The sequence below is a fragment of the Rhinopithecus bieti genome, unplaced genomic scaffold, assembly GCF_001698545.2.
Source record: "Rhinopithecus bieti isolate Rb0 unplaced genomic scaffold, ASM169854v2 scaffold_3875, whole genome shotgun sequence".
In the NCBI taxonomy this organism is placed as follows: domain Eukaryota; kingdom Metazoa; phylum Chordata; class Mammalia; order Primates; family Cercopithecidae; genus Rhinopithecus; species Rhinopithecus bieti.
In genome coordinates, this window is record NW_016804422.1 from 1,654,025 (window position 1) to 1,680,395 (window position 26,371).

General features: G+C 47.8%; 1 protein-coding gene across 3 annotated transcripts in view; it reads left to right on the forward strand.

The window, feature by feature from the left end:
* Positions 1-26,371, forward strand: part of USP4 (ubiquitin specific peptidase 4) — a 78,409-nt gene that overhangs the window by 49,440 nt on the left and 2,598 nt on the right. For all 3 annotated transcript variants that reach the window (XM_017868087.1, XM_017868085.1, XM_017868086.1), the window contains 11 exons: positions 1,244-1,402; positions 3,130-3,354; positions 5,186-5,269; positions 5,859-5,953; positions 9,589-9,780; positions 11,895-11,983; positions 18,748-18,975; positions 20,205-20,275; positions 20,540-20,658; positions 20,988-21,137; positions 24,336-24,439. In XM_017868087.1, coding sequence (XP_017723576.1) covers positions 1,244-1,402; positions 3,130-3,354; positions 5,186-5,269; positions 5,859-5,953; positions 9,589-9,780; positions 11,895-11,983; positions 18,748-18,975; positions 20,205-20,275; positions 20,540-20,658; positions 20,988-21,137; positions 24,336-24,439 — 1,516 coding nt within the window. The remainder of the gene's footprint in view (positions 1-1,243; positions 1,403-3,129; positions 3,355-5,185; positions 5,270-5,858; positions 5,954-9,588; positions 9,781-11,894; positions 11,984-18,747; positions 18,976-20,204; positions 20,276-20,539; positions 20,659-20,987; positions 21,138-24,335; positions 24,440-26,371) is intronic.

A 26,371-nucleotide genomic window follows, 5' to 3' on the forward strand; every position in this document is an offset into this window, starting at 1 on the left:
GTCTCATAAAAAATAAAATAAAATAAAAAAATAAAAAAGAATTGGGTGGCAACACACTGTGCTGAAGCTAATGTAAATAAACAACTGGAAGGTAGTGTTTAGGGATATTAGGGAAGTGTGGAGCTTCCTCAGTAATGGATGTGTTATATATTTGTACTGTGTTATGGTAGCCACCAGCTCAAGCACCTCTGAGCACTTGAGATGTGGTTCATTTGACCAAGGAACTGAATTTTAATGGTTTTAATTATAATTAATGTAAATTTAGGTTGCCATATGTGGCTAGTGGCTATGGTATTAGAGAACATGGTGTAGAACATGGTACTCCATTTTTTTTTTTTTTTTTTGGGACACAGTCTTGCTCTGTCACACAGGCTGGAGTGCACTGGCATGATTTCGGCTCACTGCAGCCTCCGCCTCCTGGGTTCAAACCATTCTCCTGCCTCAGCCTCCTGTGTAGCTGGGATTACAGGTGTGCACCACCATGCCCAGCTAATTTTTGTGTTTTTAGTAGAGACCAGGTTTCACCATGTTGGCCAGGCTAGTCTTGAACTCCCAACCTCAGGTGATCTGCCTGCCTCAGCCTCCCAAAAATCTGGGATTACAGGCGTGAGCCACCGTGCCTGGCTGGTTCTCCATAGGATATATCACTGTCTCTGGGAGTGCTTAATACAACACAGACTGCTAGACCCATCCACAGAGTTTCTGATTGAATAGGTTTGCTGTGGGGGCCTGAGAATGTGCATTTCTACTAAGCTCCCAGGTGATACTAATGCTGCTGGCTAGGGACCATACTCTCAGAATAACTGGTGGAGAATAATACTGGACAGACAGTATTTAGGGACCTGAGGGCTGTTATGTACAGGAGGATTCCTCCAGCCGATGAAAGTATCATTTGTAATGTCCTTATGCAGTTTAAGACTCTGAACCAAAGAAGGACATGTTGGAGAGGGATTCATGTCAGTACTTGGGTGTGGTTACTCAGGATACCCTACCCTTCCTCCCCAGGACTTAAGGTAGTAGCCCAGGTTCCAGATTCATCCTCCTGGCTCTCTGATCTAGGCCTTCTCTCTGGTGGGAACCACTGGCCTCCTGTAGGCTCTTCAGGAGTTAATTGGACTACTCAACCAAGTGTTCTTTCTCACTACCCAGCTAGCTCCTCAAAGCTATTTTTGATGACAGTTCTCATTTGATTTAACTAGTTCTTTACATATTATGCCTTTTGATGCAGTTGCTTTTGTTGTAGACTCAAGTGGGACGTTTTGCTCCTCAATTTTCTGGCTACCAGCAACAAGATTCTCAGGAGCTGTTAGCCTTTCTTCTAGATGGATTGCATGAAGATCTGAACCGAGTAAAGAAGAAACCCTACTTGGAGCTGAAGGATGCCAATGGGCGGCCAGACGCGGTAGGCCATTAATGATGTCTGAACGAAGAAGCTGCCTCATATTGAGAGTGCAGGGATATTCTTCTGGTCTTTTGAGTGTTGCTGCCAGGGCCCTGGTTGCTTCTCACTGTAGTGAGTTATAGGGATATGGTCTCTGTTCAAAAAAGAGCTAACTGTAGTTACTGCTATTTTTTTTTTTTTTTTTTTTGTAATAGAGACAAAACGTTGCTATGTTGTCTAGGCTGGTCTCCAGCTCCTGAGCTCAAGTAGTCCTCTTACCTCAGCCTCCCAAAGTGCTGGGATTACAACAGGCGTGAGCCACCGTTCCCTAGTTACTCCTAATGCTTCCTCTTGGGCTTTTTCAAATTCGAGTGAGCTTGTTTGATATTTCACTGGTGAACTAGGGACTAAGAACACTCTGAAAACTGTAAAGTGCCTATAGTGAGGACCCCTAAGATTGTTATTGCTCACAATAAAAGCTATCCATGATTACTTAATTTGTTATTAATATCATTAGGACATTTATACTTTTTACCTTGATTTTCTGATCAGGTAAAGAGATTTTCTGATCAGCAAGAGGATTTTAGTATTTCAGCTGCCCTATCACATTGGGATAATCAGTATGAATGCTTTAAAGTAAAATTTAGATCTTCTTAGAAAAACTATGAGTTAGCTGAACTGTAGTATAGATAAAATTATTAAAATTTATTTGTTTATTTTTTTGAGATGGAGTCTCGCTCTGTCACCCAGGCTGGAGTGCAATGATGCGATCTTGGCTCACTGCAACCTCTGCCTCCCGGGTTCAAGCGATTCTCCTGTCTCAGCCTCTTGAGTAGCTGGGACTACAGCCATGTACCACCACGCCCGGCAAATTTTTGTATTTTTAGTAGAGAGGGGATTTCACCATGTTGGCCAGGCTGATCTTGAACTTCTGACCTCAGGCGATCCATCTGCCTCAGCCTCCCAAAGTGCTGGGATTTCAGGCATGAGCCACTGTGCCCGGCCAAAAACCTTACTTTAGATCACTGGAAACATGTAGGACTTTCCTTGCCCTGGCCATGTCTCTGTACCCATAGTGTCCTCCGGGCTTCTGTTTCCTATCAGGACACACAGACCCCTAGTTTCCAATAGGTCCTATGTTGCCAACCTTATTAAGTGTGGGGATTACAACGAGGCACAGTGGCTTACCCCTGCGGTTCCAGCACTTTGGAGGCTGAGATGGGAGCATCACTTGAGGCCAGGAGCTCTAGAACCATCTGGTCAACATAGTAAAACCTCCATCCCTACCAAAACTAAAAAAACATTAGCCAGGCATGGTGGTGCATGCCTATAGTCCCAGCTACTTCGGAGTCTGAGGCAGGAAGATTGCTTTGAGTCCAGGAGTTCAAGGCTGTAGTGAACCATGATCGCACTAGCCTGAACGACAGAGCAAGACCATGTCTCAATCAGTCAATGTAATATATATTTGAAATATATATATAAACATATATATGAAATATATACATAAACATATATATGAAATATATATATAAATATATGTATGTGTGTTGGGGTGGGGATTGGGTGTAGAGCTGGCATGTGGTATGAGTGTGATACACTAAGAGTAGTCCTGGCCTTGCTTGTCCTGGATCAAGCTCTTGGCTGTACAGATTGCCACCTGATTCATCTCCAGGTTTGCTGTGAGTCATTCTGGATGCAGGGGCAAGGGACAGTGGTGTTGAGAATGTCCTATTTATCCCTTCATGCAGGTGGTGGCAAAGGAAGCCTGGGAGAATCACAGATTGAGGAATGATTCTGTGATTGTGGATACTTTCCATGGCCTCTTCAAATCTACTTTGGTTTGTCCAGAATGTGCTAAGGTTTCGGTGACCTTTGACCCATTTTGCTATCTAACGCTCCCACTGCCCTTGAAGAAAGATCGAGTTATGGAGGTTTTCCTGGTTCCTGCTGACCCTCACTGCAGACCTACCCAGGTAACAGAATCCACACCCTCATGGCAACCCTCACTGCAAGTGGTCTCCAGATCCCAGTGGGACTGCTCCTATCTGCTGCATTGGATGCCTCTGAGTCCCGTTGGTACTTGCCTGGGTATGGGCCCTTGGCCTCCATCAGACCTTCATGTAATCCCATATCTTTTAAGGCCTATTGTGAAGGTCCTTGGGGCTTCTTTGCTTCTCTGTCACTTTTTTTTTTTTGAGACAGAGTTGCTGTGTCGCCCATTGTAGAGTGCAGTGGCACGATTTCAGCTCACTGTAACCTCTTCCTCCCAGGTTCAAGCGATTCTCCTACCTCAGCCACTCAGTAGCCGGGATTACAGGCGTGTACCACCATGCTCAGCTAATTTTTGTATTTTTAGTAGAGACATAGTAGAGACAGGATGTTACTATGTTGGCCAGAACTCCTGACCTCAAGTAATCTGCCCATCTTGGCCTCCCAAAGTGTTGGGATTACAGGTGTGAGCCATCGCACCTGGCCTTTGTCACTTTTTTGGCCACACTTCATTCACGCAACTAAAGTAACCTGATCTACTAAGTGGTTCTTGAATCTGAATGTTGGGGAACCAGAAGCAGGGTACTTTTTGTACTTGGATATACCCTCAAATAATCTAGGACAGCCGGTACAGAAGATTAGACCAGATGAGAGGTGTGAGCAGCAGGTCTTAGTGTCTAACCCTGCTGATGGCTCACTGAGTAACTGTACTGCTTAGTAGCTTCTGTCTTTGGTTTCTTTATCTCTAAAGAAAGTTGAGGGCCAGGCGCAGTGGCTCACACCTGTAATCCCAGCACTTTGGGAGGCCAAGGCAGGCGGATCACAAGGTCAGGAGATCGAGACCATCCTGGCTAACGTGGTGAAACCCTGTCTCTACTAAAAATACAAAAAATTAGCTGAGCATGGTGGCAGGCACCTGTAGTCCCAGCTGCTCGGGAGGCTGAGGCAGGAAAATGGTGTGAACCTGGGAGGTGGAGCTTGCAGTGAGCTGAGATTGCGTCACTGCACTCCAGCCTGGGCGACAAAGCTAGACTCTGTCTCAAAAACAAACAAACAAAAAAAGAAAGTTGAGGCAGGCCGGGCGTGGTGGCTCACGCCTATAATCCCAACACTTCAGGAGGCCAGGGTGGGTGGATCACGAGGTCAGGAATTTGAGACCACTCTGACCAACATGGTGAAACCCTGTCTCTACTAAAAATACAAAAATTATCCAGGTGTGGTGGTGTGCACCTGTAATCCCAGCTACTCAGGAGGCTGAGGCAGGAGAATCGCTTGAACCTGGGAGGTGCAGGTTGCAGTGAGCCAAGATCGCGCCACGGCGCTCCAGCCTGGGCGACAGAGTGAGACTCTCAAAAAAAAAAAAAAAAAGTTGAGGCTGGGCTTGGTGGCCAACACCTATAATCCCAGCACTTTGGGATGCTGAGGTGGGAGGACTGCTTGAGGCCAGGAGTTTGAGACCCTGTCTCTACAAAAAATAAAATAAAATTTTTAAAAAAAGGTAGGACCAGATGGCAGTTTGAATTTGTATAATTTTAGCAGTTCTTTAGAAAGTACTCTAAATAATTAAGAATAAATTGAAGCAATATTTGGAAGAGGAAGAGATGGCCCAGCCCCCATGCTGCTGCCTGTGTATTGAGGAGGATGCTGACATAGAGGTCTTGCTTGTTTGCTCTGCTGCTGACTCATCTGTACCCTGACCTCACCCTACACTGTTTCTGGAAGGGCTCCTCTGCTCCTGGTAATGCCTGCTTCTCCTAATTCATTTCCCACCTTTTGTGGGGCACCCTTGTGACCTTGACCATCTCTCTTTTGCAGTACCGTGTGACTGTGCCACTGATGGGGGCTGTGTCTGACCTGTGCGAGGCTCTCTCCAGGCTGTGTGGCATTGCTGCAGAAAATGTAAGGCGGGGTGATCAGTGGCACTCGGTCTATTTGGGATACTTCATAGCATTTGGAGTTTACTTTCATCCTTGAAGCCACTTTTTTGGGGTTGTTGTTATTGCCAGCACAAATGTGATTATTTGTGTGTGTCTGGATGCCTCACTCACTATTCACACTGTGGCTGAGACTGTCCCTTCCAGCTCCAGGAAACACCGTCTTTCCTTCATTGGGTTCACACTAGCTGTGGTCAAAGGACCAGGAGTAGGACTCTGCTGTCAGTTCTGTGCACTGAGGGTGGCATAGAGACTGCACATTACTGAATACTCCAGAGACTCTGGACAACTGCTGGTTTCTAGTTAGCACCACACCCCTCACCCTTCCTGCCACTCGAGGGCAGATGCTACCAGCATTTTCAATTCTGATGGCAGCCATGCTGCTCCTCCTCAAGCGTTGGGCCTGAGCTCTCTCGGGCTGTTTGTGTAGTGGTTTCTCTAGAGACAACACTTGAGTATGGGTTTTTTTTTTTTTCATTTGTTTCTGGGTTTTAAGCAGTTAGTAGGGGCACTCTTAGTCATTCTGTGGTCTTTCTATTACTGTTCATTCTTAGATGGTGGTCGCAGATGTATATAATCACCGATTCCACAAAATTTTCCAAATGGATGAAGGTTTAAACCACATCATGCCTCGGGATGACATTTTCGTGTGAGTACTCAGCAGTTTCTGTTGCAGGTCAGGTCAGAGGACCCGTTCTAGAGACTTTGCTGCATTCATGTTTCCAGAACAAAAATTTGGGCAGTCATTGCTCATGTGGATTGGCCCTGACCCCTGGGTGCAAGAGATGGGTGTTGAGGGCATCGTGGGCAACCCTCAGTGCTCAACCCCTCCTGCCCTGAAGAGCTAGACATTCTGATAACTCTCCTCAGCATAGCCACAGCCTTTTTTCAACAGTTTTGCCTGTGAAGAAGACCAAATCACTGCTCCGACAGATGGTCCTACCATCAGAGATTCCTTTCTTTAAGAGGAATCACAGCTGTGTGATGGGAAGATGGGAGTAGGGTTGTGGTACGGAAGGATCTTGTCCTTTCTCTGCCACAGGCTGTGGCTTCTCAGCGAGTACCATGATACTACCATCCCCAATGCAGAAATGACAGAGAGGGTTGATTTAAACAGCTGTTTTCGGCCGGGTGCGGTGGCTCACGCCTGTAATCCCAGCACTTTGGGAGTCCAAGGCAGGCGGATCACGAGGTCAGGAGATTGAGACCATCCTGGCTAACATGGTGAAATCCTGTCTCTACTAAAAATACAAAAAATTAGCCAGGTGTGGTGGCAGGTGCCTGTAGTCCCAGCTACTCGGGAGGCTGAGGCAGGAGAATGGCGTGAAACCAGGAGGCAGAACTTGCAGTGAGCGGAGATCGCGCCACTGCACTCCAGCCTGAGCAACAAAGCGAGACTCCGTCTCAAAAAAACAAAACGAAACAAAAACGCTGTTTTCAGCTCAAACATTCTGTAAGCTCTGAGACACAATACAGAGGTCTCCTCGGCCTTCCCACATGCTGCTTCATGGCTGCTCTGTGTAATTGTGTGTGTGTGTCCCTCTTCCAGGCACAGTGGGGTAATAACTTGCCTGCTGCTCCCATACATGAACTTGCCTGCTGCTCCCAGGCAACCACTTGCCCAGGAAGTACGGAGCACAGCGGTACTGTCCCTCCCTCTTTACCTCTCACTCAGGAACTTGCCTCTGCGAAAGGGTTTCAGGATTTTGTTTTGGTTTTTGTTTTTGGCTGAAGAATTCAGTATGTAAAGGAGATAGTTCCTTCCCTTTACATTTTTGGGCCTATGACTTCTAGATCACTCTAAAAGGAATAATTCCTGTCCACACCAAAGATCTATTTCTGTTCTCACTTGCACAGACACAACCAAGAGCTCATACTGTGCCAAGGGCTAGAACATGGACTTGCACAGACACAACCAAGAGCTCATACTGTGCCAAGGGCTAGAACATGGGAAAGTCTGCTTTCACAGACATTTATAACCCCAAGCCCTTAACATGGTCTTCCGTAAATTCCAGAAACTAGTGTTTTCACACACCTGAGCTGAAAGGAACTGGAGGATTACCCTGTGGGGAGCTTAGCAGACCACCAACAAAGGAATTTTCAGAGGGCCTAAGGGCCAACCATTGGAAAAACAAATACTTTCATATCTTTTATAGATGAATTGACAATTGTTTTATGAAAGCAATAGCAGCATCTGGGTTTTTTTTTCTTTTTTTTTATAGATGGAGTCTCGCTCTGTCGCCCAGGCAGGAGGAGTGCAGTGGTGCGATCTCGGCTCACTGCAAGTCCGCCTCCCGGGTTCACACCATTCTCCTGCCTCAGCCTCCTGAGTAGCTGGGACTGCAGGCGCCCACCACGCACCTGGCTAATTTTTGGTATTTTTAGTAGAGCCAGGGTTTCACCGTATTAGCCAGGATGGTCTCAATCTCCTGACCTCGTGATACTCCCGCCTTGGTCTCCCAAAATGCTGGGATTACAGGCATGAGCCACCATGCCCGTCCAGCATCTGGTATTTTTTATTATTTATTTATTTATTTTTTTGAGACAGAGTCTCGCTCTGTCGCCCAGGCTGGAGTGCAATGGTGTGATTGTGGCTCACTGCAAGCTCCGTCTCCTGGGTTCATGCCATTCTCCTGCCTCAGCCTCCTGAGTAACTGGAACTACAGGCACGTGCCACCACGCCCGGCCAATTTTTTGTATTTTTAGTAGAGACGGGGTTTCACTGTGTTGGTTAGTATGGTCTTGATCTCCTGACCTCGTGATCCGCCCGCCTCGGCCTCCCAAAGTGCTAGGATTACAGGCGTGTGCCCCCGCTCCCAGCCTGCATCTGCTGTTTTTTAATGTTTTGTACACTGTGCTACTAAGTTATTTAATTCTTACCACACCCTTTAAAGTGAGTAATCCCATTGTCCACCGAATAAATAGACTAAGAAGTTAGGTACTTATTACTAGGTCATAGCAGGCAGAAAATGGCAGTGTGGACCTGGAACCTGGGGCGGCTGCACTCCAAGGCCTAGTTCTTTACCACTATGCTGGACCACAGTATTTACTTGAGAGCACGCCTTGGACATTTTTGTGTATTCTTAGAAATTCCTCCTGCATAAACTTCATTCAGGACTGTTTGCTAGGCATTTGGCATTTGGGGAGGGGTGTGTGTCTGTGTGTGTGTGTGTGTGCGCGCACGCGTGCACGCACACATACACATGCATGTTTCAAAATTTGAATCAGTAAGTTTGTGTCTCCCCCTATAGGAAGAGGGAAAGACTACAGTCGGTTGCCAGCAATTTTGGTAACATCTGTTCCACGATAAAACATCTATAAATCTCCTCAATTTCATGTATTCACTAAGTAAGACACATTTTTCAAAATCATTGATTTGTATCTAGCAGTTTATTTGATTATCTCTGATGTTTTTCAGAATTAGATATAATTCTTTTACTTCAGTGTTTTTGAACAAAGATGACAATTAGTTTTATAAATTTGCTTGCTCATTTGGAAAAAAAGAGCCTTTGGCTAATATCCTAGGTGTACATCTTTGTACAATATTTGTCTTATTAAGGGGCAGGGCACTCAATGCATTTTTTTTTTTTTTTTGAAATGGAATCTCACTCTGGTGCCCAGTGTGGAGTGCAGTGAAGAGATCGCGACTCACTGCAAGCTCCACCTCCCGGGTTCATGCCATTCTCCTGCCTCAGCCTCCCGAGTACCTGGGACTACAGGTGCCTGCCACCATGCCTGGCTAATTTTTTGTATTTTTAGTAGAGACGGAGTTTCACCGTGTTAGCCAGGATGGTCTGAATCTCCTGACCTCATGATCTGCCTGCCTCAGCCTCCCAAAGTGCTGGGATTGCAGGCATGAGCCACCATGCCCGGCCAACTCAATGCATTTTTTAAAGTTGAGCTCTTTGATCACAAAAGATGAACTTGGTGGCTGGACCCAGCTGTGTGCCTTTGTGTTCAGAGTGATGATCTGAATGATGGCTGTTATCTGTGTTGGGTCCCAGTTGAAGGACCACAGAGTTTGAGGCTGTGGTTGGAAGAAGGAGTATCACGGTCAGCCCTCAGCCCCAGGTTGGATAGGTTCACACTGTGCTGACAGTGGGCCTTCTTTGGATTCCTGACTCAACCTCTAGAAACATCTTGGCAATAGTTATAGCCACCTTTTCTACTCATATATGCTCTGTCGCAGTAATGATAGCCCTGGCCACCACATAGCTTCAGCTCAGATCTCTGTTGTTCACAAGGACCTACTGCTAAAGGTGCCCTCTTGTGTGATTAACGCAGGTACCAGGTCTGCAGCACTTCCGTGGACGGCTCAGAATGTGTCACGCTTCCAGTCTACTTCAGGGAGAGGAAGTCCAGGCCATCAAGTACTTCCTCTGGGTCAGCGCTATATGGGCAGCCACTGCTGCTTTCTGTCCCCAAGCACAAGTTAACCCTTGAGTCTTTGTACCAGGCTGTTTGTGATCGTATCAGGTTGGTGGCAGGAATGTGATTTGGTTGTTATCTGAGATCAAGATATACCCAGTAATAGTAGAGTGTCAGCTGCTACCAAGTGGCTGTGTTGATCCTACATGCTCACCTCTGTAAGAAATGCATTTGTAGGCCAGGCGTGGTGGCTTATGCCTGTACTCCCAGCACTTCGGGAGGCCAAGGCGGGCAGATCACCTGAGGTCAGGAGTTCGAGACCAGCCTGACCAAGATGGTGAAATCCCGTCTCTACTGAAAATACAAAATTAGCCAGGCATGCTCTTGGGTGCTTGTAATCCCAGCTGCTTGAGATGCTGAGGCAGGAGAATCGCTTAATCCTTGATTCTCCCAGGAGCTGGAGGCTGCAGTGAGCCGAGATCTCGCCACTGCACTCTAGCCTGGGTGACAGAGCGAGATTCAATTTCAAAAAAAAAAAAAAAAAATGCACTTGTGCCAGCCCCTGGATGGGCCAGGGCAGGTGCTGTTGGGATGAGCCACCTGGCACATCTTAGGCACCATGATCCTAGGAGTCCAGTCCTCTTAGAATCATGTTAGGGAGGCTAGTGCTTTGATGGCATTTGTATTTTATTTCTGAAGTGTTCCACTATCATTCTGAAGCCAGAAATTAGGATTATTGGGAAATACCTTTAAAAATGATGGTGCCACATGACTTTCACATAAGACTTGAGACAAACTTTCCTAGAGTCTTCATTGGCTTAATTAGACACCTAATTTCTTGTGGGTTTTTTTTTTTTTCCTTCTGAGATGGAATCTTGCTCTGTTGCCCAGGTTGGAGTGCAGTGCAGTGGTGCGATACTGGCTCACTGCAACCTCTACCTCCCGGGTTCAAGTGATTCTGCTGCCTCAGCCTCCCAAGTAGCTGGGATTACAGGCATGCACCACCAAGCCTGGCTAATTGTGTGTGTGTGTGTGTGTTTTTTTTTTTTTTTTTTGAGATGGAGTTTCGCCCTGTTGCCCAGGCTGGAGTGCAGTGGCACAATCTCGGCTCACCGCAACCCCCGCCTCCCAGGTTCAAGTGATTTCTGGCTAATTTTTGTATTTTTAGTAGAGAGAGGGTTTCATTGTGTTGGCCAGGCTGGTCTCAAACTCCTGACCTCAAGTGATCCTCCCGCCTCAGCCTCCCAGAGTGCTAGGATTACAGGCATGAGCCACCATGCCTGGCCTAATTTTTGTATTTTTAGTAGAGATGGGGTTTCATCGCGTTGGCCAGGCTGGTCTGGAAATCCTGACGTCAGGTGATTGCCCACCTTTACCTCCCAAAGGGCCGGGATTACAGATGTGAGCCACCATGCCTGGCCATTTGTGTTTTTAATTTTTTTTTTTTTTTTTTTTTGAGACGGAGTCTCGCTCTGTTGCCCAAACTGGAGTGCAGTGGCCAGATCTCAGCTCACTGCAAGCTCCGCCTTTAGGGTTCACGCCATTCTCCTGCCTCAGCCTCCCGAGTAGCTGGGACTATAGGCGCCCGCCACCTCGCCCGGCTAGTTTTTTGTATTTTTTAGTAGAGACGGGGTTTCACCGGTTTTGCCAGGATGGTCTTGATCTCCTGACCTCGTGATCCGCCCATCTCGGCCTCCCAAAGTGCTGGGATTACAGGCTTGAGCCATTGCGCCCGGCCTAATTTCTTAAAATACTGAGCCACCACGTTATTTTATTTTATTTTATTTATTTTTTGAGACAGAGTTGCTCTGTGCCCAGGCTGGAGTGCAGTGGCACAATCTCGGCTCACTGCAACCTCTGCCTCCTATGTTCAAGTAATTCTCCTGCCTCAGCCTCCTGAGTAGCTGGGATTATAGGCATGTGCCACCACGCCCAGCTAATTTTTGTATTACTATAGATGGGGTTTCACCATGATGGCCAGGCTGGTCTCCAACTCCTGACCTCAGGTGATCCACCTGCCTCGGCCTCCCAAAGTGCTGGGATTAGCCACCACACTCGGCCCAGTGGATAATTCTCAAGCACTTTTATTTACATAAATTGCTTTGTGAGTAGCTGTCATCCATAGAAATTATGAACTACTTCTTAGCCACATGGTGGTAAAAATAGATAAATGTTACAACTAACAATCTTTTTTTCTTCCTTCTCTTTTTCTCTTTTTGAAGCCGCTATGTGAAACAGCCTTTACCTGATGATTTTGGCAGCTCACCCTTGGAGCCAGGGACCTGCAATGGCTCCAGGAACAGCTGTGAAGGTAAGCATGCACCATGCTGTGTGGCTGTGACTGACCAAATACCTCCTGATTTCCCTCTTCTTCTTCTTCTTCTTTTTTTTTTTTTTTTTTTTGAGACGGAGTCTCGCTCTGTTTCCTGGGCTGGAGTGTAGTGGCCGGATCTCAGCTCACTGCAAGCTCCACCTCCTGGGTTTACGCCATTCTCCTGCCTCAGCCTCCGGAGTAGCTGGGACTACAGGCGCCCACCACCTCGCCCGGCTAATTTTTTGTATTTTTAGTAGAGACGGGGTTTCACCGTATTAGCCAGGATGGTCTTGATCTCCTGACCTCGTGATCCGCCCGTCTTGGCCTCCCAAAGTGCTGAGATTACAGGCTTGAGCCACCGCGCCCGGCCGATTTCCCTCTTCTTCTAAAGGTGTTATACACATGGGAGAAGGGGGTTGGGACTGGGTTGGGGCTCTGCCTACAGCAGCAGACTTAGGAGCTGGGTCTACAACATTCCACTCTGTTGTCCAACTTTGCTACCTTGTGGAATCTTCCTTTTTTTTTTTCCCCCAGATAGGGGTCTCACTCCTGTCACCCAGGCTGGAATGCAGTGGTACAATCATGGCTCGCTGTTACTTCAGACTCTTGGGCTTAAGTGATTGTCCCACCTCAGCCTCCAGAGAGGCTGGAACTACAGGTGCATGCCACCACGATGCCCAGCTAATTTTTAAATTTTTTTGTAAAGACCAGCGGTCTTGCCATATTGCTCAGACTGGTCTTGAACTCCTGGCCTGAAGCTATACTCCTGCCTTAGCCTCCCAAAGGGCTAGGATTACAAGCGTGAGCCACCGCACCTGACATGTCACTTTTCTTTTCTTTTTTTTTTTTTTTTGAGACCGAGTCTTGCTCTGTCGCCCAACCTGGAGTGCAGTGGCCGGATCTCAGCTCACTGCAAGCTCCACCTCCCGGGTTTACGCCATTCTCCTGCCTCAGCCTCCCGAGTGGCTGGGACTACAGGCGCCCGCCACCTCGCCTGGCTAGTATTTTGTATTTTTTAGTAGAGACGGGGTTTCACCGGGTTAGCCAGGATGGTCTTGATCTCCTGACCTCGTGATCCGCCCGTCTCGGCCTCCCAAAGTGCTGGGATTACAGGCTTGAGCCACCACGCCTGGCTGACACGTCACTTTTCTTTTTGGGACTTAGGTGACTCAGTGGCTTTATTTCTGTAAAATCATAGATGTCTTTCAAGTTAGTGCTGTAAATTCTTTTTCTTTTTCTTTTTTTTTTGAGACAGAGTCTTGCTCTGTCGCCCAGGCTGGAGTGCAGTGGCCGGATCTCAGCTCACTGCAAGTTCTGCCTACTGGGTTTATGCCATTCTCCTGCCTCAGCCTCCCGAGTAGCTGGGACTACAGGCGCCCGCCACCTTGCCCGGCTAGTTTTTTTGTATTTTTTTAGTAGAGACAGGGTTTCACCGTGTTAACCAGGATGGTCTCGATCTCCTGACCTCGTGATCCGCCTGTCTTGGCCTTCCAAAGTGCTGGGATTACAGGCGTGAGCCACCGCGCCTGGCTTTTTTTCTTTTCTTTTTTTTTTTTTTTTAAGAGTAAAGTCTTAAGGCCGGGCGCGGTGGCTCATGCCTGTAATCCCAGCACTTTGGGAGGCTGAGGCGGGCGTGTCACGAGGTCAGGAGATCGAGACCATCCTGGCTAACACGGTGAAACCCCGTCTCTACTAAAAATACAAAAAACTAGCCGGGCGTGGTGGCGGGCGCCTGTAGTCCCAGCTACTCGGGAGGCTGAGGCAGGAGAATGGCGTGAACCCTGGGAGGCGGAGCTTGCAGTGAGCTGAGATTGCGCCACTGTACTCGTGCCTGGGCGACAGAGTGAGACTCTGTCTCAAAAAAAAAAAAAAAAAAAAGAGGAGTAGGGGCTTGATTATCACCCAGTCTGGAGTGCAGTGGTGCAATGATGGTTTACTGCAGCCTCAACCTGCCAGGCTCAGACTATCCTTCCACCTTGCCCTCCTGAAATGCTGGGATTACAGGTGTGAGCCACTGCGCCCAGCACATAAATTCTCAGTTGCAGACAGGCGTGATGGCTCATGCCTGTAATCCCAGCACTTTGGGAGGCCGAGGCAGGGAAATAATCTGAGACCAGGAGTTCGAGACCAGCCTGGCCAACATGGTGAAACCCTGTCTCTACTAAAAAATACAAAATTAGCCTGGCGTGGCAGCGTGAGCCTGTAATCCCAGCTACCTGGGAGGCTGAAGCACAAGAATCGCTTGAACCCAGGAGGCAGAGGTTGCAGTCAGCTGAGACCGCATCGCTGCACTCCAGCCTGGATGACACAGCAAGATTCCTCAAAGAAAAACAAAAACAAAACAACAACAACAAAAAATTATCAGTTGCAAAACCAAATGTCCAGATTCCTCCAAGACATGCTGTCCTAGAAAGTGAGAATTGACTTTAATTAATTAATTAATTAATTTCTATGTGGAGTTTCACTCTGTTCGCCACTGGAGTGCAGTGGCGCAATCTTGGCTTACTGCAGCTTCAATCTCTTGGGTTCAAGGGATTCTCCCACCTCAGCCTCCCGAGTAGTTGGTACTATAGGTGTACACCACCACACTTGGCTAGTTTTGTATTTTTAGTAGAGACGGAGTGTTTCCATCATGGCCAGTCTGGTCTCAAACTCCTGGCCTCAAGTGATCTGCTCACCTCCGCCTTCCAAAGTGCTGGGGTTACAGGCCTGAGGCATTGTGCCCAGCTGAGAATTTACTTTAAAAATAATGACCACAAGGCTCTGTCTTTAAGAGATACTCCAAATTATTTTTGGCATTTTAGGGTTGAGTAAGTTTTATTATTATTATTACTATTATTATTATTTTTTTTTTTTCTTTTGAGACAGGTTCTTATTCAGGTGATCCACACACTCCTTTAGGTCCCCTGCTGATTCTCTGAGAGAGCTTGGGTAGCTTCTTTCAGTGGATCCTGCTTTTCTGCTTTTTCTTTTTCTTTTCTTTCTTTCTTTTTTTTTTGAGACAGAGTTTTGCTCTTGTTGCCCAGGCTAAAATACAGTGGCACGGTCATGGCTCACTGCAGCCTTGACTTCCTGGGCTCAAGCAATCCTCCCACCTCATCCTTCTGAGTAGCCAGGACTGCAGGAATGTGTCACCATATCCAGCAAATTTCTTTTTCTTTTATTATTATTTTTTTTGTAGAGACAAGGTCTTCCCGTGTTCCCCAGGCTGGTCTTGAACTCTTGAGTTCAAGCAATCCACCCGCCTTGGCCTCTCAGAGTGCTGGGATCATAGGTGTGAGCCACCACATACAGCCAATATTTGGATTCTCTTTTTTTTTTTGAGACTGAGTCTCGCTCTGTCACCCAGGCTGGAATGCAATGGTGGGATTATAGGTGCCCACCACCATGCCCAGCTAATTTTCTTATTTTTAGTAGAGATGGGGTTTCACCATATTGGCCAGACTGGTCTTGAATTCCTGACCTCAGGTGATCCACACACCTCGGCCTCCCAGAGTGCTGGGATTACAGGCATGAGCCACTGCACCCAGCCCCAATATTTGGCTTCTTGTTCTTGCCTGAAATGTTATGTTCATTTCCCGCTAGGGATAAACAGGAATATATTTTGTGTATAAGTCCACCAGCAGGTGTTGGAATGGTAATGGTAGTCTCTGAACAGACCCTGGGTGATCTGTGGCACTCTGGAAGCTAAGGCACTCTGATCCCCAGCTCAAGGTGTGGGGTGGACTTGAACAAGTCACTTCATCCCTCTGAACCTTGGTTTACCTATCTGCAAAAAGATACCTGCTTCACAGATCTGCGATTACAATTTGAGGTCATGTGCTTAAAGGACAGGGCACATGAAAGGCACTCAGTCAGTAACAACATCTTGTGAGTGTGTTTGCTATTTTTATTGCTAACTCTGCTTCTTAGGCATGTCTGGGACAATGAGTGTCACCTTTTGAATCCTACAGGTGAATCTTGGTGTGTAGACTTCAGACCTTGTTTAAGCACAAAGGTTTTTTTTTTTTTGTTTTTTGTTTTCTTTTGAGGTAGGCTCTTGCTCCGTCACCCAGGCTGGAGTGCAGTGGCGTGCTCTTGGCTCACTGCAAGCTCCGCCTCCTGAGTTCACGCCATTCTCCCGCCTTAGCCTCCTGAGTAGCTGGGACTATAGGCGCCCACCACCACGCCTGGCTAATTTTTTGTATTTTTAGTAGAGATGGGGTTTCACCATTCACAGGATGGTCTCGATCTCCTGACCTCATGATCCACCCACCTCGGCCTCCCAAAGTGCTGGGATTACAGGCATGAGCCACTGCACCTGGCCAATTTTTGTATTTTTAGTAGAGATGGATTTTCACCATGTTGCTCAGGCTGGTCTTAAACTCCTGACCTCAGGTGATCCACCTGCCTCAGCCTCCCAAGGTGCTGGGATCATAGGCTGCTTTTTTTCTCATCCTGTGAAATACAGTCCATGGCATTTAATTCTGACTGCATTGGCCCAAGGCTTCTGGCATTGTCCAGGTAACTGGCAGCTGGTGGCGTGAACCAGGACAGAGTTCTTATGAGTATGAGGGCACTGCTCATTTCCTGAGTGGGACTGAGGCAGTTTTGGGTTCTGCCCTTCTCCGAGAGGCAGCAGGCAGGGCAGGTTTTTCCTTACCAGTGTAGGAGGGGGACAGGCTTATTGTGTGTAAAGGGACAGTGTCATGTCTCAGGAGTTAAGCAAGTTCGGAAAGGAACCTCCATGAGAGCCAGGGGTTGTGGGCTTTTAAATAGCACATTCTCCTTTTCTCAGAATTTCCATTTTTACTGATCAAGTATGTAGACTCTGTTTTAAATCTGCTCTTCTCTATTACTTTTACACCACCTTTTGGAGTGGTCCCCATCTTTGCTAAAGTTACTTACTTGATACTTTAACTTTCCGCTTAGACTGTGTCCTCCCCTTATGGAGCCCTGGGACCTAGCATGGTAAACCTGCACCTTAGAGACCTTTAGTAAATACTAGTTAAAGGAAAATTCAGGATAGGTTTTTTTCTGGAGGAACTGAATATTTGTGTTTATTGTAATATTTGAAAATAGCTGGGCATGGTGGCTGACGCCTGTAATCCCATCATTTTGGGAGACTGAGAGGGCAGATCACTTTAGGCCTAGAGTTGGAGACCTGCTTGGCCAACATGGAGAAACCCTGTCTCTACTAAAAAATACAAAAATTAGCTGGGCGTGGTGGTGCGTGCCTGTAATCGCAGCTACTCAGGAGTCTGAGGCAGCAGAATTGCTTGAACCTGGGAGGTGGAGGTGGCAGTGAGCCAAGATTGCACCACTGTACTCTAGCCTGGGCAACAGAGCGAGACTCCGCTTCAAAAAAAAAAAAAAAAAAGACAATTGACCTTTAAGATGTGTTTCTCGGCCGTGTGTGGTGGCTCACGCCTGTAATCCCAGCACTTTGGGAGGCCGGGGCGGGTGGATCACGAGGTCAGGAGATAGAGACCATCCTGGTGAACATGGTGAACCCTTGTCTCTATTAAAAATAGAAAAAAGTAGCCGGGTGTGGTAGCACGCACATGTAGTCCCAGCTACCCGGGAGGCTGAGGCAGGAGAATCGTTTGAACCCGGGAGGCGGAGGTTGCAGTGAGCTGAGATCACGCCATTGCGTTCTAGCCTGGACGAGAGTGAGACTCCATCTCAAAAAATAAATAAATAGGGCCAGGCGCGGCGGCTCACGTCTGTAATCCCAGCACTTTGGGAGGCCAAGGCTGGTGGATCATCTGAGGTCAGGAGTTCAAGACCAGCCTGACCAACATGGTGCAACTCCGTCTCTCCTAAAAAATATATAAAAATTAGCTGGGCATGGGCACATGCCTGTAATCCCAGCTGCTCAGGAGGCTGAGGTAGGAGAATCGCTTGAACCTGGGAGGTGAAGGTTGCAGTGAACCGAGATCGTGCCATTACACTGTAGTCTGGGTGACAGAATCAGACTCCATCTCAGATAGGTAGGTAGGTAGGTAGGTAGATAGAGAGATAGAAAGAATGGCTAGAGTGAGACTGTCTCGGATGGATGTCGGATGGATGGATGGGTGTGGTGGATTGATCGGATGGATGGATGGATGGATGGATGCGATGCGGATGCGATGGACTGGGGTGGTGGCGTGCCGTGGGTGGTGGGCGGGTGGGTGCGATGGATGGATGGATGGGTCGGGTGGTGGCGATCGGTGGCGATTCGGGTGGGTCCGGGTGGGCGTGGCATGCCGATGGGTGGACTGGGCTCGGACTCGCGGCTTGGAACCTGGATGAGCTGCGGCTGATGTGGGTGGGTGGGATGCGACTGGCGGCTCGGCGTGCCCGTCCCGGCTGGGTGGATGCCAACGATACGCTCCTCCCCCAAGCTGTCGTCTTGAGTGTTGAGTATGTGTTTCATTTAAGCCCTTTTCTCTCTGTGGGCCTAATGATGAAGTTGCAAGAGTGAGAGACCATGTGCTGTGATGTGATGGCCAGTAGACAGGATGGCAGGGCTGCTGAATCTCATTGTGCCTGCAGGTGGCTCATTTAAGCTCTCTGAGCCTGTGCTTCCTCATCGTGGAATAGCAGTGCCCAGTCTGCCTGTCTTGCAAGGGTGTGGTGAGGGTCACATGTGAATTCAAGTTAAATGCAAAGAAATAGATTTAACTTCATATACACAGAACAAAATCTGGAAGGAAACACCATAGTTATGTATTAAATAAAATTTTTAACATTGAAATGGTGGGAAATTATATACATATTGTTTTCCATTTATGTGCCAGGAGAAGATGAGGAAGAAATGGAGCATCAGGAAGAAGGCAAAGAGCAGTTTTCAGAAACAGAAGGCAGTGGGGAAGATGAGCTGGGAAATGACCCCACTAAGACCACCCAAAAGAAGATCAAAGGCCAGCCCTGCCCAAAAAGGCTTTTTACCTTCAGTCTTGTGAACTCCTATGGAACAGCTGACATAAATTCACTTGCAGCTGATGGAAAACTACTTAAACTCAACTGTAAGCACTTTTTCTGACCTTTTAAGCTGGGCTTTAGGGACTTAGGATCTGTTTGAAAATCCTTGCACTTGATACTTACCGCATTGGGCTTTCACAGTCTCTGTGCCTCCAGGAGCAGACACTTGTATGATCCTTGGCTTGAAGCCGCCTAAGGACTGTTTCAAAGGTCTCCCTACCTTTCAGGCTTTTCTTCTCGGTCCTCGATGACCTCGGAGGAAAGTAGGTCTCTCTCCGCTTCCTCTGTGGGAGTTTGCTGTGGGTCAGTAACCTTTCCCATGGCCACTCTTGGCAGCAACATTTCCCCATACTTGTTCACTTATAAGAATAAACGCATATTTATTTTGTTCATTAATGCTAAAGAAATGTGATCCACCAGAGGATGGTCATGGATTTTGTAGCCTCACTGACACATGGAGGTTGTAGTGGAGACTGCTGTACAGACAGGAAGAGGCATTCTGAGGGGTTGTGTGAAAAGCACAATTGGCCAGTGAGGACACGTGCCAGCTGGGGGAGGGGAAGCATCTCTGTCTTTCAGCTCCCTTCCCACCTCACCCTCCTGAGTAGCTGAGACTACAGGTGCACACCACCATACCCAGCTAATATTTGTAGTTTTTTTTTGAGACGGAGTCTCGCACTATCACCCAGGCTGGAGCGCAGTGGCCGGATCTCAGCTCACTGCAAGCTCCACCTCCCGGGTTTACGCCATTCTCCTGCCTCAGCCTCCCGAGTAGCTGGGACTACAGGCGCCCACCACCTCGCCCGGCTAGTTTTTTATATTTTTTTTTTTAGTAGAAACGGGGTTTCACCGTGTTAGCCAGGATGGTCTCGATCTCCTGACCTCGTGATCTGCCCGTCTCGGCCTCCCAAAGTGCTGGGATTACAGGCTTGAGCCACCACGCCCAGCCCATTTTCAGGTTTTTTGTGGTTTGTGGTAGGATGATAAATCTGGGCCCTATTACTCCATCTTGACCTGTGCGCTTTCAGAATTCTCCATAGTTAGTTCCTTTGTAGCTTATCTGTATCACTAAGGAAGTCTTTGCCAAAGGCTTTTTGGGTCTGGGGGTCAGAAGGGCTGGCCCATTGCAGAGCATTGCTCTTGGCAGTGGCTGCTGATGGGGGAGAAGGTGTTGATGGTGTGGCCTGAGTGTGATCCTTCTCACTCCTGTCACTTGGAGAGCCTCTCCTGTTGCTTGCCATTCCATAACAAGTGACATTTTGGTCCTCCTCAGCTCGATCTACACTGGCCATCGATTGGGACAGTGAAACTAGGAGCCTTTACTATGATGAGCAAGAATCTGAGGTAGGTCCCTTGGGGTTTGTGGTCGGTGGTGTCTGTTGATTTCTGCTCTGGATGTGGACTGCGATCACTTTCACCAGTTGCACAGCAATTTAGAAAGTTATATTTAAGACTGAGAAGGAAAAGCACTTCAAGATTTTGTCATTTTATGTTCAGAGTCTCTAGAAAGGTTACTACATTCCATGTGGGAGAGCCTCTGAAGGCCTTCGTGTCTTAGTGCAGTAAGATCTCTTTCTCCAGCAGAACTGAGTGCTTTGTTTCCCATAGGCCTATGAGAAGCATGTGAGCATGTTGCAGCCTCAGAAGAAGAAGAAGACCACAGTGGCCCTGAGAGACTGCATAGAGCTCTTCACCACCATGGAGACCCTTGGGGAGCATGACCCCTGGTATGCAGCTCCTCACTCTCTGAGCGGAAGCCCCATGCACCCCAGGACTCAGATCTGCCAGGGCCATCTGTGCACATAAACCCCTTTGTATTTGGATGTGTCACTTCTTTATATAGCCAACCCTACAACATTGTCCTCTGTGAGTTGAGGTTTCCTAGGAAAGCCATCACCCCATTTTGAAAGACAGGTCCCTGGCCAGAAGCAGTAGTGTTGAGTGTTGACCTAAAGGATGGCAGCTGTCAGGGGACTGCAGCTGTGCCTCCATGCATGAGTGCCCAAGTGGCACCGGCTGCCTGCCTGCCCTACTAAGTAGAGGTTTTTCTTTTCAGGTACTGTCCCAACTGTAAGAAGCATCAACAGGCAACAAAAAAGTTTGACCTATGGTCCTTGCCCAAGATCCTGGTGGTCCACCTCAAACGTTTCTCCTACAACAGATACTGGAGGGATAAGCTCGACACAGTTGTAGAATTCCCAGTCAGGTGGGTCATGGTGACTGTGGTGTTAGGAACATTTAAAAACAGGCAGAAAATCTTGGCACTGATTGGCTGAGTGGTTTGCCACCAAAAACTTCTGAGTAAGGATGTGTGTTGCTGGGCTCTAGGAGGTCAGAGTTTAGCTGTAATTACCCCTCCTGTCCCTATCCTGCATCTTCGGGGAAGAGACTCTTCAGTGGAAGCATTTGCCCAGACACAGGCTGCTCACAGTCATCCCTGCCACTGCTAGTTTCCCTCTCAGGTCACTTAGGCCACCTAACTGTCCTGTTTTTCCTGTCCATCATCTGTCACAGGTAGCCTCACCTTAGCAGAGGCAGCCCAATAGGGGACAAGGCAACCAAGAATAGCTTGCCAGGGAGAGTTGGGTTATTATTGGGGGGTGCAGTTGGGCTGCAGACCTGCCATGGTCCTGTCCCTGGGGTAGGGACTGGGACTGGCTGTCTACTCATATCCTCTCAAGCCCCATGGTACAGACCGTAACTAAGAACAGGAAAATAAGTCAACAGATAGATGTTCCCTGGCTGGGCACAGTGGCTCATGCCTGTAATATCATCAATTTGGGAGGCCAAGGTGGGAGGATCACTTGAGCCTAGGAGTTCAAAAACAGCCTGGGAAACAGATTTCCTCTCTACAAAAAATAAAAAATATATTTAAAAAAAAATAGGCTGGGCATGGTGGCTCACGCCTGTAATCCCAGCACTTTGGGAGGCCAAGGTGAGCAGATCACAAGGTCTGGAGATCAAGACCACCTGGCCAACATGGTGAAACCCCATCTCTACTAAAAATACAAAAGTTAGCTGGATGTGGTGGCACGCACCTGTAGTCCCAGCTACTCAGGAGGCTGAGGCAGGAGAATCGCCTGAACCTGAGAGGCAAAGGTTGCAGTGAGCCAAGATCGTGCCACTGCACTCCAGCCTGGTGACAGAGCGAGACTCCATCTCAAAATAAAATAAAATGAGGCCGGCACAGTGACTCACACCTGTAATCCCAGCACTGTGGGAGGCCAAGGCAGGTGGATCACTTGAGATCAGGAGCTGGAGAGTAGCCTGGCCAACATGGTGAAATCCTGTCTCCAGTAAAACTACAAAAATTAGGTGGGTGTGGTGGTGCATGCCTATAATCCCAGCTACTTGGGAGGCTGAGGCAGGAAAATCTCTTGAACCCAGTAGGTGGAGGTTGCAGTGAGCCAAGATTGTGCCACTGCACTCCAGCCTGGGTGACAGAGCAAGCCCCTCTCTCAAAAAAAAAAAAAAAAAAAAGTAGGCTGGGCGCAGTGGCTCACACCTGTAATCCCAGCACTTTGGGAGGCTGAGGCAGGCTGAGACTAGGTCAGGAGATCGAGACCATTCTGGTTAACACGGTGAAACCCCGTCTCTACTAAAAATACAAAAATTAGCTGGGTGTGGTGTGGCGGGCGCCTATAGTGCCAGCTACTCAGGAGGCTGAGGCGGGAGAATGGCATGAACCTGGGAGGTGGAGCTTGCAGTGAGCCAAGATTGTGCCACTGCACTGCTGCCTGAGCGACAGAGTGAGACTCCATCTCAAAAAAAAAAAAGGGAAAAAAAGGGAGTTGCCCACAAAATGCACATTTTAAAATGCTTTCTGGGGGAAAGAATAGATACATGAAGTATAGCATGTCAGCAGGAGACTCTAGGTGATGGCTAGTAAGTATTTGTTGTAAAAATTCTTTATCTTGGCTGGGCTCAGTGGCTCATGCCTGTAATCCCAGCACTTTGGGAGGCTGAGGTGGGTAGATCATGAGGTCAGGAGTTTGAGACCAGCCTGACTAACATGGTGAAACCCCGTCTCTACTAAAAGTACAAAAAAAAAAAAATTAGCCAGGCATGATGGCGCACGCCTGTAATCCCTGCTACTTGGGAGGCTGAGACAGGAGAATCACTTGAACCCAAGAGGCGGAGGTTGCCGTGAGTCAAGATCATGCCACTGCACTTCAGCCTGGGTGACACAGTGAGACTTCGTCTCAAAAAAAAAAAAAATTCTTTATCTTTTCTGTGTGTTTGAAAAATTTTAAATAAAGAATTGGAGGAAGAAAGCTTTCTGGGGCCTGTTTTGGTTGAGTTTAAATTATTATGGCACCAATTGTAATTCTGTTAAGAACAGCCATTTCTGCATAGTTGCTGAAGCCTCTGTGTGTATCTCTAGACCCACTCATCACCATTTTGTCTGGTGCTGGAGTTACCCAGAAAGTTTCTCCCATTTTCTTTTGCTGCTGTTCTTTTTTTTTTTTTTTTTTTTGAGATGGTGTCTCGCTCTGTCGCCAGGCCAGAGTGCAGTGGCACGATCTCGGCTCACTACAACCTCTGCCTCCTGGGTTCAAGCGATTCTCCTACCTCAGCCTCCTGAGTAGCTGGGACTACAGGTGCGCGCCACTACGCCCAGCTAATTTTTTTATTTTTAGTAGAGATGGGGTTTCACCATGTTGGCCAGGATGATCTCGATCTCCTGACCTCATAATCTGCCCACCTCTGCCTCCCAAAGTGCTGGGATTACAGGCGTGAGCCACTGCGCCTGGCGTTTTTGTTGTTGTTGTTGTTGTTGTTGTTGTTGTTGTTGTTTATACGGAGTTTCGCTCTTGTCACCCAGGCTGGAGTGTAATGGCACTATCTCTACTCACTGCAACCTCCGCCTCCCAGGATCAATCGATTCTCCTACCTCAGCCTCCCAAGTAGCTAGGATTACAGGCATGTGCCACCATGCCCGACTAATTTTTGTATTTTTTAGTAGAGACGGGATTTCACCATGTTAGGCAGGATTGTCTCAATCTCCTGACCTTCTGATCTGCCCGCCTCGGCCTCCCAAAGTGCTGAGATTACAGGCGTGAGCCACGGTGCCCGGCCTAATTTTTGTGTTTTTAGTAGAGACAGGGTTTCAGCATGTTGGTCAGGCTTGTCTCAACCTCCTTACCTCAGGTGATCCACCTGCCTCGGCCCCCGCAAAGTGCTGGGATTACAGGCAGGAGCCACCACACCCGGCCCCATTTTCTAGCCTGAATATGTCAGTGGTCAGAACATGGACCCTAGGGCCCCTTACATCTTGGTCTTTCTCGAATAGTTTGAGTGCCTCTCTGTGTTCTGCTCTGTTGCATAACAGAGGTTGCTGGGTTACTCTAACTACTTTGTCTGGGTTTAACATTCAAGAACTATTTTTGTGTTTTGTGCTCAGAGGGCTGAACATGTCTGAGTTTGTCTGTAACCCGTCAGCAAGGCCTTATGTGTACGACCTCATTGCCGTGTCCAATCATTATGGAGCCATGGGGGTTGGCCACTGTAAGTATTGACATCTGCTTCCTTCTGAGATGTTGAAATGCGCTTGGCCATCATCTCTCACCAGTGGACCAGGCATTGCCCTAAATGCTTTGCTTATGCAGTTTCACAGGCTTCATGCTGCAGTCTTTCTTCATAGTGATTCCCCTCTCTGTTCTTTTTTTTTTTTTTTGAGGCGGAGTCTCACTCTGTCGCCCGGGCTGGAGTGCAGTGGCCGGATCTCAGCTCACTGCAAGCTCCGCCTCCCGGATTTACGCCATTCTGCCATTCTCCTGCCTCAGCCTCCCGAGTAGCTGGGACTACAGGCGCCTGCCACCTCACCCGGCTAGTTTTTTTGTATTTTTAGTAGAGACGAGGTTTCACCGTGTTAGCCAGGATGGTCTCGATCTCCTGACCTCGTGATCCGCCTGTCTCGGCCTCCCAAAGTGCTGGGATTACAGGCTTGAGCCACCGCGCCCAGCCTGTTCTTTTTTTAATTCTTTTTTTTGTTATTTTTTTTTTGAGATGGAGTCTCGCTCTGTTGCCCAGGCACAGTGGCGCAATTTCTGCTCACTGCAAGCTCTGCCTCCCAGGTTCACACCATTCTCCTGCCTCAGCCTCCCAAGTAGCTGGGACTACAGGCGCCCGCCACCACGCCCAGCTAATTTTTTTGTATTTTCAGTAGAGACGGGATTTCATCGTGTTAGCCAGGATGGTCTTGATCTCCCAAAGTGCTGGTATTACAGGCGTGAGCCACTGTGCCCGGCCTTTTAGTTCTTTTTTTAAAGTTCTTTTTTCCATTTTCATATTCTTTACTTCAGTAACCCCACCTCTAGGAATCTATCGTAAGGAAATAACTTGACACTGGGGAGAAGCTTTATACACACAGATACCTGTTTAAAACAGTGAAAAGTTAGAGCATTGGTGACCAACTGGCACTACTGTCTACTTGATGGAAGAATACATAAACATTAAAAATAAAATTAGGCCAGGCATGGTGGCTCATGCCTATAATCCCAACACTTTGGGAGGCCAAGGCGGGAGAATCACTTGGGACCAAGAGTTCAAGACCAGCCTGGCCAACAACGCAAGATACTCTCTCTAAAAAATAAAAAAAAAAATTAGTTAGATGTGATGGCACCCCTGTAGTGCCATCTACTTGGGAGACTGAGGCTGGTGGATCCATTGAACCTGGAAGGTTGAGGCTGCAGTGAGCCATGATTGTGCCACTTTACTCCAGTCTGAGCAACAGAGCAAGACCTATCTTAAAAAGATAAGAAGTAGGCCAGGCGTGGTGGCTCAACGCCTGTAATCCCAGCACTTGGGGAGGTCAGGCAGGTGGATCACCTGAGGTCAGGAGTTCAAGACCAACCTGACCAACATGGAGAAACCTGGTCTCTACTAAAAATACAAAATTAGCTGGGCGTGGTGGCGCATGCCTGTAATCCCAGCTACTCGGGAGGCTGAGGCAGGAGAATCACTTGAAGTCCAGGAGGCGGAGGTTGTGGTGAGCCGAGATCATGCCATTGCACTGCAGTCTGGGCAACAAGAAAAACTCCATCTCAAAAAAGAAAAAAAAGATAAAAGTAAATAAAAATTAAATTAATACTAACCTGGGGAAATGCTGATTGTATGTTAAATGAAAACAACTACACAAAATTACATCCTTACAAAAGGTATTATCACAACTGTGGTAACGAACAAGCAAAGAAACTGTGATGGGCCGAGGAGTGTGAGCCTGGAAGGATTGACACCAAAATGTTAATTTTACTTTTTCCCTCTTTGCTTTACTGTTTTGCAAAATTTCTGTAAGGTTTGCTTTTTTTTTTTTTTTGAGACTGAGTCTCGCTCTGTTGCCCAGGCTAGAGTGCAGTGGCACGATCTCGGCTCACTGCAAGCTCCTCCTCCTGGGTTCATACCATTCTTCTGCCTCAGCCTCCCAAGTCGCTGGGACTA